General features: G+C 47.1%; 1 protein-coding gene across 1 annotated transcript in view; it reads right to left on the reverse strand.

Annotated features, from left to right (window-relative positions):
• MPHOSPH8 (M-phase phosphoprotein 8) overlaps window positions 1-17169 on the reverse strand; it is a 286382-nt gene that overhangs the window by 166546 nt on the left and 102667 nt on the right. The window contains exons 6-7 of the mRNA XM_069202290.1: window positions 11242-11367; window positions 11070-11158 (exon numbers count right to left, since the gene is read on the reverse strand). Of these exons, the coding sequence (XP_069058391.1) occupies window positions 11070-11158; window positions 11242-11367 (215 nt within the window). The remainder of the gene's footprint in view (window positions 1-11069; window positions 11159-11241; window positions 11368-17169) is intronic.

Here is a 17169-nt window from a genome sequence, read left to right on the forward strand (position 1 = left end):
ACCCAGAGCAGGCTTTGTTTTTGTCCTCAGAGAGCACAAAGGCTCTCACCGCATGGGGTCAGAAACTCGTCTCTCAGCAGCAGGGTGGCACAGACCAGTCAGTCCTGCACTGAACAATTGGGTAAAATACAGGGGGTATCTCTAAGATGCCCTCTGTGTGCACTTTTTAATAAATCCAACACTGGCATCAGTGTGGGTTTATTATTCTGAGAAGTTTGATACTAAACTTCCCAGTATTCAGTGTAGCCATTATGGAGCTGTGGAGTTCGTTTTTGACAGACTCCCAGACCATATATTCTTATGGCTACCCTGCACTTACAATGTCTAAGGTTTTGTTTAGACACTGTAGGGGCATAGTGCTCATGCACCTATGCCCTCACCTGTGGTATAGTGCACCCTGCCTTAGGGCTGTAAGGCCTGCTAGAGGGGTGACTTACCTATGCCACAGGCAGTGTGAGCTTGGCATGGCACCCTGAGGGGAGTGCCATGTCGACTTAGTCATTTTCTCACTAGCACACACAAGCTGGCAAGCAGTGTGTCTGTGCTGAGTGAGGGGTCCCCAGGGTGGCATAAGATATGCTGCAGCCCTTAGAGACCTTTCCTGGCATCAGGGCCCTTGGTACCAGGGGTACCAGTTACAAGGGACTTACCTGGGTGCCAGGGTTGTGCCAATTGTGGAGACAATGGTACATTTTAGGTGAAAGTACACTGGTGCTGGGGCCTGGTTAGTAGGGTCCCAGCACACTTCTCAGTCAAGTCAGCATCAGTATCAGGCAAAAAGTGGGGGGTAACTGCAACAGGGAGCCATTTCTTTACACTCCGTATTTATGTTTTCAAGCCCAGGTTTTCAATTTGTTTTCCGGTGTCTTGGACCAGGGAAGGTATCGCCGCGCTGCTCCGCGCAGGGAAGGTGGGGTGTCACTGTCTCAGGGGCGTCCTCCGGACTATTTTACTCTCTCTTGGGCCCTGTGGAGGCATCTCTTGCCGGTACCGTTGAAAGACCTGGTCGTTGGCTCCCATCCGGTAGCTCCCCTCCTCTCACCCTCTGCTTAGATGGGAGGGACTCACTATAGATCCGGGCCCAAGTCCCCTCACACCCAGGATCTGGTGTTTCCGTGAAGGGCCCCATCTCGCCACACGTTGGCCTCTATTTCTCAGATCTGTCTCGACAAGGATCAATTGTCTATAATTCGAGGCCTTAAATTTCAGACTGTTCTGGGGTGTGTGCCTCCACTTCTCGGATCCTGGTCTGCTCCCAGCTCTTGTTAAGGGCCTTGGCAAACCCCCTCTGGGTGGAGATCTGAATGGGAGCCAGAGGTGGGCCACTGCCTGTCCCCTTCACTGTAACAACGACAGGAGAGGGGGGGGGGTCACAACTCGTACTCGTCGACCCCCTCTCCTTCTTTCTCCTCCTCTCCTGGGCCCTGAGTAGTGTCTTCGTCCTCCCGGGCGGACCCGCCCGACCCCCAGCCGAGTCCGGCCGCCATCTTGACGCCCGAAGCCACGCTGTATTTGACACGGTTTTAAGTGTGATTTTAGGTAGTTTATTGAGAACCCTAGTTTGTGAAGGGTTTCTATGACTTATTTTGTGTGTTGAAGACACTGTTTCTGAGTGCTGGTTTTTATTACTAGATACGGGAATCCGTGTATGTGCTGTCTTCTGATATGTGCGGCTACTACTGCAAGGCATATTGTAAATACCCTTGGTGCTGTTGTTATCCCGAATGGTAATACTTTGAATTGGTAATGTACTCCTTGGATTACAAACCTTAAGTATTTCCTGTGTGAAGGATGTATGGGTTTATGAAAGTAAGCATCCTTGAGGTCTAATGTTGACATGTAGTCTTGTTGTTTGAGCAAGGGAATCACGTCTTGAAGTGTTACCATGTGAAAGTGATCTGATTTGATGTAAAGATTTAGTGTTCTGAGATCTAAGATGGGTCTCAGTGTTTTGTCCTTTTTTGGTATTAGAAAATACAGGGAATAAACACCTGTTCCTTTCTGATGGTTGGGTACCAGTTCTATTGTCTCTTTCTGTAACAACGCTTGGACTTCTAGTTGTAACAGATCCAAGTGCTGTTTGGACATTTTGTGTGCTTTTGGAGGCATATTTGGTGGTAATTGTAGGAATTCTATGCAATAACCATGTTGGATAATGGCTAGGACCCACGAGTCTGTAGTTATTTCTTCCCAATTTTTGTAATAATCTGTGAGTCTCCCCCCCCACTGGTGTTATGTGTTGGGGATTTGTGACATTGCAGTCACTGTTTAGTTTGTGGGGTTTTTGGGCTTTGGAATTTCCCTCTTGTTTTAGGGAACTGTTCACCTCTATATTGTCCCTGAAAGCCTCCTCTTTGGTACTGGCCCTGGTATGTGGGTCTGGCCTGTGAGGTTGAAGGTTCTGTGCTTTGGGCTCGAAACCCCCCTCTATAGTGTGGCTTCCTAAAGGTGGCTCTGCTCTGTGGGGAGTAGAGCGCGCCCATGGCTTTGGCCGTGTCCGTGTCTTTCTTTAGCTTCTCAATAGCTGTATTCACCTCCGGCAAAAACAACTGTTGTCCATTAAAGGGCATATTAAGCACGGCCTGCTGGATCTCTGGCTTAAATCCGGAGGTAGCCATGCGTGTCTCCGAATAGTGACTGCTGTGTTTACAGTTCTGGCGGCTGTGTCCGCTGCGTCCATAGCCGAACGTATCTGGTTGTTGGATACTTTGGCCCTCTTCCACCACTTGCTGTGCACGCTTTTGGAACTCCTTGGGAAGATGTTCAATGAAATGCTGCATTTCATCCCAATGAACCCTGTCATATCTTGCCAATAAAGCCTGTGAATTGGCAATGCGCCATTGATTGGCTGCCTGTGCTGCAACCCTTTTCCCTACTGCATCAAACTTTCGACTTTCTTTGTTGGGAGGTGGTGTATCGCCAGAAGTCTGTGAGTTTGCCCTTTTGCGGGCTGCGCCTACTACCACTGAGTCAGGTGTTAGTTGTTGCGTGATGTACACAGGGTCCGTAGGGGGAGGCTTGTACTTCTTTTCCACCCTAGGTGTAATGGCTCTGCATTTGACGGGGTCTTGAAACACTTGTTTTGCGTGTTTTAACATCCCTGGTATAATCGGCAGACTGGTACTGGCTGTGTTTTGATGACAAAGTATTGAATAAAAAGTAATCCTCAATAGGTTCAGCATGCAGTGCTACATTGTGAAAAGTAGCTGCTCTGGACACCACCTGCATGTAAGCAGTAGTGTCTTCTGGTGGTGAAGGTCTTGCCGGGTAGCAATCCAGACTATTGTCAGATACTGGTGCATCGTATAGATCCCATGCATCTGGGTCATTGTGGCTCATCCCTATGTGCGTTGGAGATTGCATCATTGGGGGTGTTGCAATTGGTGACAGTTGCGGTGAGTGCTGTGGCGATGGTTGTGGAGAAAAACGTGGTGGAGTTTTTTCTTTAGCCACTTTTGCTTTTGGCTGTTTATCCGTTTCTTGGAAAGCAAGTTTCCTTTTCATTTTAATAGGGGGAAGAGTTCTTATTTTCCCTGTGTCTTTTTGAATATGGAGCCTTCTTTGTGTATAATCTGGTTCTCCCAGCTCCAATTCTTGTCCAAATTTATGACCTTGTAGTTGAGATGAAAGGCCTTGTTCTTCGGAATATGAGCTCTGCTTCGGCTCTGAGGCTGGGTGTTTCGGCACCAGAACTTTTTTCCGCAGTCTTTTTCGGCCCCGAAGCCACCTTTTTTGGTTTCGGGGTGCCGATCTCTCGGTGCCGACTTTGGTCGGAGCCGGTATCTCGGTGTCGAGTTTGGTCGGAGCCAGAATCTCGGTGCCGAGTATGGTCTGTGCCGGTATCTCGACCGGAGTTATGTGCCCTTTTTCGGTGCCAATGGTTGGTCACCATATTTACGGGTTAAGCCATGGCCTGCCGGCGGTGGCGTCCCCTGGGCTTTCATTATTTTGGTGTGAGTTTTGGCTGGGGCAGTTTTACTCCCGGTTTTCGCCGGCTGCTCACTTTCGGCCTCGCCAGAGTCCGAGTCTGGAATGGAGAAAGTTGGTGTACTGACGGCGTCAATGTCATTTGAAGCCTTCGAGCTCTCCGGTCCTGTAGCGTCTTTTTCGACCAAAATGCCCGACAGGCCTCGCAGGAATCCTCTTTGTGTTTGGGTGACAAACACAAATTACAGACCAAATGCGGGTCTGTGTAAGGATACTTATTGTGGCATTTGGGGCAGAAGCGGAATGGGGTCCATTCCATGAGCCTTGAAGACACACGCGGTTGGGCCGACCAGGCCCCGCCGGGGAATGGAAGCCCCGAAGGGCTACCGGAGCTCTTCTTTTATTCGGTGTCGATCTGCTGTAACTAACCCGATACCGAACGCAAAAAATACCGTCGAGTTTTCCGTGATTTAACTAACTTTCCGAACTGAAACATGGAGCGAAGAGGAACACGTCCGAACCCGATGGCGGAAAGAAAATAATCTAAGATTGAGTCGATGCCCATGCGCAATGGAGCCGAAAGGGGAGGAGTCCCTCGATCTCGTGACTCGAAAAGACTTCTTCGAAGAAAAACAACTTGTAACACTCCGAGCCCAACACTAGATGGCGGGATATGCACAGCATCTGTATCTGCAGCTACACATGCCAGCGAACATATATATATATATATATATATATATATATATATACGGAAAATCCAGTGTACATCTGTTCGTGGCATGTAGTTCTGCAGATTCACATGCTATGTAAGCTCTTCCGACATCAAGTGTTGGGCTCGGAGTGTTATAAGTTGTTTTTCTTCTAAGAAGTATTTTCGGAGTCACGGGACTGAGTGACAACTGCTCTCGGTTCCATTGTACATGGGCATCAACTCCATTGTTTGATTGTTTTCCCGCAGAGGATGAAGGAAAGGAGTGATAAGAGTATAGGAATACAAAGAGATGTCCATGCAAATGTCAATGTATATACACATGTCCAAATGTTAAAACTTAAATGACTACAGGCTTCCCGGGAGGGTGCATGTGAATCTGCAGCACTACCTGCCACAAACAGATGTACACTGGGTAAGTGACATTTTCCGTTCTATGGCATGTGTGGATATAGATACACATGCTTTGCATAAACTGCAAAGCAGTCTACCCCCCCCACCCCACCCCCCAGCAAATAAGTGGTGGCTAGCCTGTAGGGAGTTGGAGGAGCTTGAAAAAGTGCCCTGAGCACTGCCTGGCCAACATTTGCTTGCTGGTGAGCTAAAAAAAAGTGCTTAGTGAATGTGTGTGGTGTAGACCAAGTATCAGCCTTACAAATGCATGCCTTTGGAATGTTTCCTAAAAAGGTAGTGTGCGCTCTAGGAGCTGTAGGTAATTGTCTTTTAGCTTTCAGATAACAAGTTTGAATACATTTGACTGTCCATCTTGCTATCCAATTTTTGGAAATTGGATTGCCTTTGTGAGGCTTTGAAAATGCTACAAAAAGCTGTTTAGGTTTTCTAAAATTTTTAGTCCTGTCAATGTAATACATAAGAGCTTGTTTAACATTTAGTGTGTGCAAAGCTCCTTCAGCGACTGAGTCCGGCTGTGGGGGGAAAAAACTGGCAACTCACCTGACTGCTTAAATTGAAATGGTGAAAGTACTTTTGGTAGACATTCAGGGTTTGTCCTAAGGACTACTCTATCTTTGTGTACTTGGAAAATGGATTCCTCTAAAGTGAAAGCTTATAGTTCACTTACACATAGTAGAGAAGTGACAGCCAATAAAAAGGCAACTTTCCATGAAAGAAAATGGAGAGAACAGGAATGCATTGGTTCATATGGTGGACCCATAAGACTAGTAAGGACAGTATCAAGGTTCCATACTGGAGCAGGAGGAACCCTGGGAGGAATAACCGTCTTAAGTCCTTCCATAAACACTTTAATAATAGGAATTCTGAACCAAGAAATATGTTGTCTGTTTTGTAGGTAAGCAGCTAGAGCAGCTAAATGAAGTCTAATAGATGAGTATGCTAGATTTGCCTTTTGTAAATGTAGCAGATAACAAATAATGTCTTGCACTGATGCTTTGAGTTGATCAATGTGTTAAGGTTGACAGTAGTATACAAAACGTTTCCGTTTTGCAACAGTACACTGCCTAGTTGTAGGCTTGCATGCCTCTCTCAGAATGTCCATAAATTCAGATGGAAGTTGTAAATAGCCAAACTCTATGGCTTCAGAATCTGGATGTCTGATCTGACCTCACATTTGAGTCAGAAGGTCTGGTCTGTTAGGAAGTGTCTAATGGGGAACCACAGACAAATCCAATAGTGTTGTGTACCAAGGTTGACGTGCCCGTGTGAAGGCTACAAGGATCATTGTGAGTGATGTTTGTCTCAGTTTGTGAACCAGAAATGGAATGAGTGGAAGAGGCAGAAAAGCGTAAGCAAATATCCCTGACCAATTCATCATAGAGCATTGTCCTTGGACTGAAGGTGTGAGTATCCAGACAAAAAGTTTTGGCATTTTGAATTTTCTACAGTGGCGAAGAGATCTATTTCTGGTGTTCCCCAAAGGTGAAAGTATTGGGGAAGTACTTGAAGGTAAAGTTCCCATTAGTGGACTTGTTGCTGCATCATGCTTAGGAGGTCTACAAACTAATGTCTATTCCTGGGAGGTATTCTGCCAGTAAGTGAATGTGATTGTGAATTACCCATATTCAAATTGTCTGTGCTAGAAGGGACAAGACAATTGAGATGAGTGTGTCCCTGTTTCTGCAGATAAACCATAGATGCCATGTTTTCTGTAGGGACTAGAACCACTTTGTGGGAGTGTTGTGTCAGAAATGCTTTGAGCACTAGAAAGACTGCCAGTAGCACCAAGTAGTTGAAATGAGAAGTTTGCTGAATGGGATCCCATCTGCCTTTTATTGTGAGGTTGTTGAGGTGAGCTCCCAAACTTATCTGTGATGCATCTGTAGTGAGAGTGATCTGAGGCACAGGGTCTAGAAAGGGCGGCCCTTTTGAAAGGTTGGTGGGATTTCACCATTGCGGATAGCAGCAAGTCTGATGGTCCAACAACACTAGATCCCAAAGATGACCCTGTGACTGAGGCCAATGATGAGCCAGACACTGCAGTAATGGACGCATGTGTAGTCTGGCATGAGTAAGAACGGCAATGCAGTAAGTCATCATACCTAATAACTGCATCACTAGTCTGTGTAAGTATGGTTCTCCTGTAATTGAGACAGAAGAGTGGAAAGATTGAATATGAGCTAGGTTTGAATACGCCAAACCTGAGTAAGTATTGAAAATTGTCTCCAGATAAGGCTGCATCTGTGAGGGTTGTAGATGGGATTTTAGAAAGTGGACTGTAAATCCAAGACTGTGTAGAAGGTTTACTGTGTACGGAGTATGTTTCTGACATTGTTGTACGGTATTGGCTTTGATGAGCCAATCACACACAAATGGGAAAACATGAATATGTTGTCTTCTGAGAAATGCAGCAACTACCGCTAAGCATTTTGTGAATACACTGGGAGAGGTTGTTACCCTGAAGGGTTGAACCTTGAATTGATAATGTTTTTCCACAATGACAAAACAGAGATATTTGCAATGTGCTGGATGTATGGGAACATGGAAATAAGCATTTCTGAGATCTACTGCGGTCATTAAATCTTTTTGCTGTAATAGGGGAATAACATCTTGCAGAGTGACCATATGAAAATGCTCTTAAAGTATGTATAGGATTAGAGGTCTGAGATCCAGAATTGGTCCTAATGAGCCATCTCTCTTTGGTATGAGGAAGTATAGGAAATATACTCCTACCCCTTGCTGTGATAGGGGAGCAGGTTCAATAGCCCCTTTGAGAAGAAGGGATTTTACCTCTTCCTTTAAGAGAGTGAGATAGGCATGTGAAAGTTTGTCAGTGCATGGGGGAATATTTGGTGGAACAGAAATGAGTTCTAGACAGTAACCATGTTGGATAATTGATGGAACCCACTGATCCATGGTGATATTGGACCACTGGGGTTAGAGATGGAGTAGTCTTACCCCTACTGGAGAGGTGTGTGCTGGTGGAAGGTGTAGCCAGTCACTAGCTTGTTTGAGGCAGAACCTCTAGAGATGGACGCCTTCCCATTATAGAAACCTCCAAAGGAACCTCTGTTGTAAAAGTGTGTGCCTTGTTTTGTTTGGGAGGCAGCAGGCTCAATAGATGTGTTGCAGCCTTCCTTTAATTGTGGGTGACGAAAAGTACCCCATTGTGGTGTAGTAAATAAGGCCCCCAAGGGCTTTGCTGTCTCCGAGTCTTTTTCCAGTTTCTCTACAGTGGCCCAAATAAATGTTCCTTGTCAAAAGGTATATTAAGCACGGCCTGTTGTATTTCAGACTTGAACCAAGAGCATCTTAACCAAGCATGTCTTCTAATAATAACGCCAGTATTAATGACCTGTGTGGCTGTATCAGCAACATCAGTGACGAAACTAATTACATTATTGGAAATAGTTTGGCCCTCAAAAACTATCTCCTGTCCTCTTTACGGTGTTCTTCTGGGAAATACTGGAGAAGGTCTTCAATCTCGTCAAAGTAGGCCCTATTATACTGTGCTAGGAGAGCTTTAGAATTGTCGATACACCAATGACTGGCTGCTTGTGCTGCTACCTTTCCTTATCAGGAGGAGGTGCCTCTCCTTCTGACTAACTGCTGGCATGCTTACGCTCCACACTAACCACAATGGCATCTGGAGGCAATTGTGACCTAATGTATATAGGGTCTGTAGGAGCTGCCTTGTATTTTTTGACAACTCTTGGAGTAATTACTCTAGATCTGACAGGCTCTTTTAAAATGTCTGCAGCATGTCTAAGCATGCCTGGTAACATGGGAAGAAATTTACTTTCCTTGTGGGTGGAAGGGAGTGTGTCAAACAGAAAGTCTTCCTCAACTGGGTCAGAACGTACTTGGACATCATGATAGGCAGTTGCCCATGCTATGACCTGTTGATAAGATGTTGCGTCTTCAGAAGGCGAAGGCTGTGCAGGATATAAATCAGGGTCATTTGGGAGTATGGGATCTATATCATAAAAATCCCAAGGGTCTAAGTCCTGTGAAATGTCTTCCATGTCATCTCCCTGAGGTGGAGCGAATTGTGGCTCCACAACAGGTGTAGGAGATTGTACGAGGAAGTACAGGAGACTGTGGAGAAGGCCTAAGTTGTACTGGAGCCTTGTCTTTATCTTTGGAAAGCTTCTGAGATGGAGGAGCTGTGTCCAAAGTTTCCTGGAAAGTAAGTTTCCTCTTAATTGGGAATGGAGGAGAAGCAATATCTCGTCCTGTTCCTTTTTTGATGTGAAGCTGGCGCTCGCGGGCGTCCATTCTTTCAAGGATAGGCTCCACTGTTAAATCCGAGGGAAGACTTGAGTCTTTTGAAGGAGGAACTTTCGATTACGAAACCTTTCAGAGCCTTTTGTCGAATAGAAGCCTTCAACTCCGAAACAGAGGCCTGCAGGCAGTGGTGGACCGACAACCATTTTATGTGGCTTCTTTAAAGTCTTTACATGGGGGTTTGGGGTAGTACTGACAGGTTGCACCAAGGTAACAAGCTGGCTTTCGATGTCCGATTGAACATCCGAGTCTGATTCTCGAATGGAAAAAGACTCCTCTTGGTGGATCTCCACCTGCTCATTCTCTTCCCTCAAGATATCAGGGGTGTCACCCGGCGTCTTCAATGACATCTCCAACCTACGTGCTCTTCGGTCTCGGTATGGTCTTCTTGGAGCAGAAAGAACACAGGTGTCACAGGTTTCTTCTCTGTGGCTACGGACAAGCAAATATTACACAAGTTGTGATGATCGTGCGTGGAAATACGATCGGTGTGTAGGAATTTCGAACGGCATCGAGGGCAAAATCGAAATGGAGTGCGTTCCATTAGCCCTACATTTCTTGACACCACGTGGAATAATAGGCCCGAGATGGGTGCTGGCGCCCTGAAGGGCGATTAAACCAACCCACGACGCAGAAGTTTGCCTCAAATGTGTCAGAGAGTATGTGATTGAAATACAATGCCGTAGCTGACAGAAAGACGGAAAGTAGAGTTTGAAATAGACCGAGCTGAGGAATACCAAAGCGAAAGCAATACACGTCCGAACCCGCACAGGGGAAAGAGAACAATCTAACAGAGGACTGCCCATGCGCACTATCACCGAGAGACGGAGTCACTTGATCTTGTGACCCAAAAACAATTCTTCAAAGAAAAACAACTTGTAACACTCCAAGCCCAACACTAGATGGTGGACTTATGCAAAGCATGTGTATCTACAGCCACACGTCATCGAACATAACTTTCTCTGCTGGCATGGACAGGTCTGTAAAGAAGTGGGTCACAATATAGTCCAACTAAATGGATATATAAAGTTAGAGTGAAAACTTCTATCTTTAACCAAGTACGTCTCTTAACATAAGAGATTAGATTCAAAATTAAACTATTTTTCCACCAAATGGCCACCTCATGAAAGAAGACTGAATTTGTTCTTATAAACCTATATTTTGCATCATCAGTACCCCTCCAATAGGATCCATGACTGTAGGTGTAATCAGCAACACAATACCAAACAAAGTCCCCTACTCTCTGCTTCCCTCTTGGATAGGGAAAATGTAGGTGTATGCCAACACTGGGGCTCCAGGGTTTGTGTCCCAAAAGGTGAGTGGAGCATTACAAAGAAAATAACAAAAGGGAAAAAAAGAAGAAATTAGCTTATGGGTTAAATGAAAGAAAGACAGAGAGTTGCAGGAGAAATTAGACCAGTGGCCCTTACCACCAATGGGAATCGTTGAGGCTCATTCTGACAGGCATGAAAAAGTGGGCATGGAAAATGACAAATGAGGAGAGGTAAAGGAACAGTGAAAGAACCACCAAGTAACCTTCAGGTCTGCAAATCACCATGTGAAAGAGAAAAACAAACAGTATCTTCTAAGTTATGAACACTTTGTGTGTTACTTTGCAGTGCAACATTAAATGTTACACAGTTCCATTTCATCCTCTAAGTGACAGGCAGTCTTCCCATTTTCAACTGCCTGTCATATACACTCACTAAATCAGAAACAGGTGCACTCTCACCTCTTGCTCCAAGTCATACTGTTCCTTTGAGTTAAGTGCCCGTTTCACAGTTGTGTAGTCACCATTCCGAACTGCATCTCTCAGTTGTGCTGCAAAACAGAAAATGTGGAATTTTAAAAACCTTTTCATAAATACTGTGCCATGCATAATCAGAACAATCACCATCACTTACTGTTTGATATTGGTTCAGTTGCTGAAATGACCTCATCCTCTCCATCAAGGTGCTTTTGAAAGTCCTCCAGTGTCATCCATTCCAGCTTTAAATCCAGGCCCAAACTGACAACTTGTTGCTTGGCATCTAAGGTATGTTTAGAGAAAGGACATTCAAATTAGGGGACTCTCTCAGATCCCTTTATGAGGGGAGTGCACAACATTCAGCGCATTGAGATTTTTCGGCCACACAAACGATCAAAAATCCCAACAAGGAACGATTTGGTAGGCAACCCAGAACATAATGCACAAAGATCAGTCTTCTAAAAATTTATCAAATTCAAAATATCTTTACAACTTAAGAGTAACTGATTGTTCAGCTGGATAGAATTTGATTCAAAAAAAGGTGCCAGGGTCAATACATCCAAATGTAAGCACCACAGTGCTTCAACAGTAGCTTTTTGATTGTTTACTATTTTACAAGTAGAGCCCATCTTATCAAGTACTAAGGTTTTTATGCTGCTTTTCATAGTCAACACATTAGAGTCCACGAGTGTTGTTTCCATTCAGTGGGGAGAACAACTCTTCTCTCTAGAATTTGCTCAAAACCATGATTAAATGGTTTTGTGTTAGTATTCCTTAGCCAACTGCTTTTCTCTCAAATAAACCATAAACAGCTCGTATTTTCCAGACCTGGTCCACAAGGACTATGGACAAGTAGGAGCTAATATGCCTCAACAGTGGGGGTTGAGGCTTTCTTTTGCCTCGGGGTCTGTCCTACTATACCTCTTTAAAATGAGCCAAGCTCTAAACCCTTTAGTACTTGATTCCCAGTGGCAGCGGTGACAAGAGGGCTCAGGCTTTCCAAGGGTAGTTGTATGGGGGTGCTCAAGCTCAGGACTTAAAGGCACAGGAGTGCAATAAGTGACCGCAGATTCCTCACCTTGTGAATACTCCACATGCAACAGACTGGATCTAGAAACTTTTCAGAAGTAACCCAGCCCACCGGTACTGGCATTGTGCGGTTCTGTGATGACTTCATTCCACTCCCATCTTCTAAAATAAAATAGCTTTCTAGGCTGTCCATGCACTCAGACACAGAGTAATTTGGGAGATTGGTTTACCCAGTGTGCAGATCTCTAGACTGGAGACCAAGATGGAAAAAGAGTCCAGTTCAGAGAACAGGGAGGTGGGAGTGTCAGTGAGAAATCATGGTTTGATGAGTATCCACTAGAAAGAGCATTACCAAAGGAAAGTAACTTGTTCTTCTGATGGATACTTCTAACCACAGATTCCACACCTTGTGAAAAGATACCAAAGAAGTGCTACCCAGGCAGTGGATCTGTGAACCGGCTCAAATCAACAAGTACTGCAAGACCGAGCTGGCAAAGTGCCCATATTGATGAACCTGGTTGTCCAGAGAGCAGCATTTTGTGAATATATCAACTGACAGCCTGGAAAAAGTACAGCACAGGCACTCTGCTTGCCAACGCAGAAACAGCATCCTTAACTCTGGTGGAAGGGCTTGTAAGCCCACTGTGAGCTGTTTCGTAGTCAGTGTGTAGCTGATTTTGTTTCAGAGCAAATCCAACAATGAGCTCATCGTCTGCATGATGTTCCTTGGTGCAATCAATGTAAAAACTCAAGAATCCTTTAGGATCTAGTCAATGGAGAGTCTCTTTTCTTTAGGAGGGTGAGATGGGATGAAGAATACTGAAAGGACGATCATTTGGCCGACATGAAAATGAGTGACCACTTTCAGACGAAAAGAAGACTGAAGCCATAACACCAGCTTGTCTGGAAAGAATGGTTTATGGTTTATTGACAGAGAGGGCTTGAAGCTCACTGACATGTAGTGCCAATGTTAGGCTGATGTGGAAACAATCTTGAGAGCTGTATGTAGGAAAATGCCACTGTTGGCATGGTCACCCCCCACTTTTTGCCTAGTGTTGATGCCAGCTTTGACTGGAAGTGTGCTGGGACCCTGCTAATCAGGCCCCAGCACCAGTGTTCTTTCCCTAAAACTGTACCTTTGTTTCCACAATTGGCAAATCCCTGGCACACAGTTAAGTCCTGTGTAAAAGGTGCCCCTGGTACCAAGGGCCCTGAGGCCAGGGAAGGTCCCCAAGGGCTGCAGCATGTATTATGACACCCTCAGGGACCCCTCACTCAGTACATGCACACTGCCTTGCAGCTTGTGTGTGCTAGTGGGGAGAAAAGACAAGGTCGACATGGCACTCCCCTCAGAGTGCCATGCCTACAAACCACTGCCTGTGGCATAGTTAAGTCACCCCTCTAGCAGGCCTTACAGCCCTAAGGCAGGGAGCACTATACTACAGGTGAGGGCACAGCTGCATGAGCACTATGCCCCTACATTGTCTAAGTCAATTCTTGGACACTAAGTGCAGGGTGGCCATACTGAGTATATGGTCTGGGAGTTTGTCAAAACGAACTACACAGTACCATAATGGCTACAGTGAATACTGGGAAGTTTGGTATCAAACTTCTCAGCACAATAAACCCACACTGATGCTTAGAGATGCCCCCTTGTTTGTTAGTCCAACTGCTAGTGCAAGGCTGACCGGTCAGTGCCAGCCTGCCACTTCCAGATGAGTTTCTGACCATATGTGGCGAGTCCCTTTGTGCACCCTGTGGTCAGAAACAAAGCCTGCCCTGGGCAGAGGTGCTTCACACCTCCCCCTGCAGGAACTGTAACACCTGGCGGTGAGCCTCAAAGACTCAAGCCTGGTGTTTACAGTGCCCCAGGGCATTCCAGCTAGTGGTGGCAAGTCCAGAGGGATAATGAGAAAAACAAGGAGGAGTCACCCCCTTAGCCAAGACCTAAGGTGTCCAGAGCTGACGTGCCCCCCCTCTTGAGAAATCCTCCATCCTACTTTGGAGGATTAGGACCAATAGGGATAGGGAGGTTCCTCCCTCCCCAAAGGGAGTGGGCACAAGGAGGGTGTAGCCACCCTCAGGGACAGTAGCCATTGGCTACTGCCCTCTGACCCTAACACACCCCTAAATTTAGTATTTAGGGGCGACCCTGAACCCAGATTTTCACATTCCTGAAGACCTCAAGAAAGGAGGACTGCTGAGCTGAAAGCCCCGCTGAGAAGAGAAGGAGACAACAACTGACTCAGCCCCAGCCCTACCGGCCAGTCTCCTACTTCGAAAAGCTGCAACATGTTCTACAGGACCAGCGACCCCCTGAAAAGCCTCTAGGGGACTGCCTGCATCACTGAGGACCAAGAAACTCCTGTGGACCTGTCCAAAAATGAAGACTAAGAAACCAACTTTAAAGGGGTTCTCACCTCACTCCATAAGCGTGAGTCCAACTACTCTGCACCAAACGCCCCCGGCCCGTGTACAGAGAAACCACCTATCCAGATAGGGGTCCCCCCCCCACCCCAGGAACTCTGACGAGGTATACACCTTGGGCTGACCTCTCTGCATGCCCACGACGACCCCTGCAGAGGGAATCCCAAGGACCCCCTTGACCACAACTGCCCGGGACAAAGATATCTGACGCCTGACGAACCACTGCACCTGGAGCCCCCAGGCCCGAGAGAGACCGACCACCAGTGCAGCAATGACCAGCAGGCGGCCCTCACCCTTGCCCAGTCGGTGGCTTACTAGAGAGGCCCTCCTGTGCCCTGCCGGCAGTGCCTAATTGACCACAGGGTCCCGCCATAAAGTTCTATTGAGAACCGAATGCCCTGTTTGCACACTGCACCCGGCCACCGACGTGCCGCTGAGGTTGTAGTTTTTGTGCCTACTTGGGACCCCTCCAGTACGCCTCCAAAAACTCCTGGTCTGCCCTCCTAGAACGCGGGTACTTACCTGTCAGCAGACCGGAACCGGAGTACCCGCTGTCTCCATAGGTGCCCATGTTATTTTGGCTCCTGTTTGACCTCTGCACCTGACCAGCCCTCTGTTGCTGGTGCTGGGTGTTTAGGGTTACCTTGAACCCCCAACCTGTGGGCTAACCCCCCCCCCCACACACACACACACACACACACACACACACACACACACACAAGCTGCAGATCACTTCTCCGGGACTTTGTGAGTGCAGGGATGCCATTTTACACATGTACTGGACATAGGCCACTGCCTATTTCCAGCTACATAATAGAAACTCTGAACCTGGGTATGTTTGGTATCAAACATGTCAGAGTCCTACCCAAATACTGTTGCAAGTATTGGAAGTATGATTCCATGGATTCTGGGGGCTCCTTAGAGGACCCCCAGCATTGCTACCACCAGTTTTACAGGCAGCCCGAGCTGCTACCACGCCTCAGTCAGATTTCTGCCCTTCTGCTGCTTGATCTGATCAAGCCCAGGAAGGCAGAACAGAGGATTTCCTTTGTGAGAGGGAGGTAACACCCTCTACCTTTGGAAATAGGTGTGACCGGCTTGGGAGTGGTAGCCTCCCCCCAAGCCACTGGTATGCTTTGAAGGGCACATTTGGTGCCCTCCGTGTATAAACCAGTCTACCCCGGTTCAGGGACCCCCAGTTCCTGCTCTGGTGCGAAACTGGACAATGGAAATGGGAGTGACCACTCTCCTGTTCATCACCACCCCTGGGGTAGTGCTCAGAGCTTCTTCAGAGGGTCCATGGGTTCTGCCATCTTGTTTCCAAGGTTGGCACGGAACTCTGGGAGCGTCCGTGTGGTCAGTCCAGGCAGGCGATGTCAGATCACCCCTCCTGGTGGGTGCTTACCTGGCTAGGTGACCAATCACCCTTTCAGACTATTTAGGGTCTCTCTCTTAAGTGGGTCTTCAGATTAGGCTTGCAAGATTACAGCAGGATTCCTCTGCAACATCCATTTCGACTTCTGGCCACTGGAAATGCGACTGGACCCTCTAGGAACCAACAACGCTGCAATCAACGAAGAAGACTCTTCTGCAACTTTGTTTCCATGGCTCCTGCCAGCTTTGCAACATTTCCCCACCTGTGCATCCTCAGAAGACAGCAACTCTTCAGCCTGCACAAGAAGAAGAAAGAATCTCCCTTGGAGTGAAAGAGTCACTTACCTGCATCTGCAGGCACCCGCTGCAACGACGACCGGCTACGTGGATCTCCTTTCCTCCAGAGCTGCATGGATCCTGCATCACAGGTGGTGGTCCAGAGTAGTCCTCTTGGTCCTCTCTGCCCTCTGTCCAACTTTGGTGGAAGTAAGCCCTTGCCTTCCCACGCAGGACAGCACCCCTGTGCATAGCTTCTCTTGCAGCTGCCAAGGCTTGTTTGCATCTCCTCCAAGGGATCTTCAGGCGACGTGTAGCTCCAATCCCCGGCACTCCTTCCTGCGACGCTCAGCCCTCTGCGTAGTTCTCCTGCGACGTGGGATCCTTTTCTGTAGTGCTGCATGAGCTCCTCTGCGACTTCTGTGCCCCTGGTCTTGTGGGACCATGTGGTGCTGACACTGCTCCTGTGGACTCTCTGGGACGTTGAGGGTCCTGTGTGACCCCCGATCCTGGGTTGAGTCATCCTGGGCCTTCCTGGTCCCCAGCAGGACTACCTTTCCACTAAACGCGAGTTTGCCTTTGCCAAGGCTTGTAGGTGGAATGCCTGCACCAACACCATCAGCAATTTTCATCCCAGTGTGGGACATCTTCTGCATCCATCAGGAATTCTTCTCTGGCTCCAGGGCAGCAGTGCTGACCTGTTCTTCCTCACCATCGACCAACTCCTGCAACTACAGCTGGGTGGGTAGTAGCTCCTACTTCTCCTGGACTCCACTGTGACATTTGGACTTGGTCCCCTCTCTCCACAGATCTTCTCCAGGAATCCACCGCTGGTTTCTTGCAGTCTTGTCTGAATGTTTTCTTTTTTTCATTTTTCCTCCTTTTGGATGGTTTGAGGAAAATCCAGTGATTTACTCCTGCTTTTCTGGTCGCTGGGGAGGTGTTGGTGTACTTACCTATGTGGTTTTCTAGTATCCTC

The sequence above is a fragment of the Pleurodeles waltl genome, chromosome 8 (genome assembly GCF_031143425.1).
Source record: "Pleurodeles waltl isolate 20211129_DDA chromosome 8, aPleWal1.hap1.20221129, whole genome shotgun sequence".
In the NCBI taxonomy this organism is placed as follows: Eukaryota; Metazoa; Chordata; class Amphibia; order Caudata; family Salamandridae; genus Pleurodeles; species Pleurodeles waltl.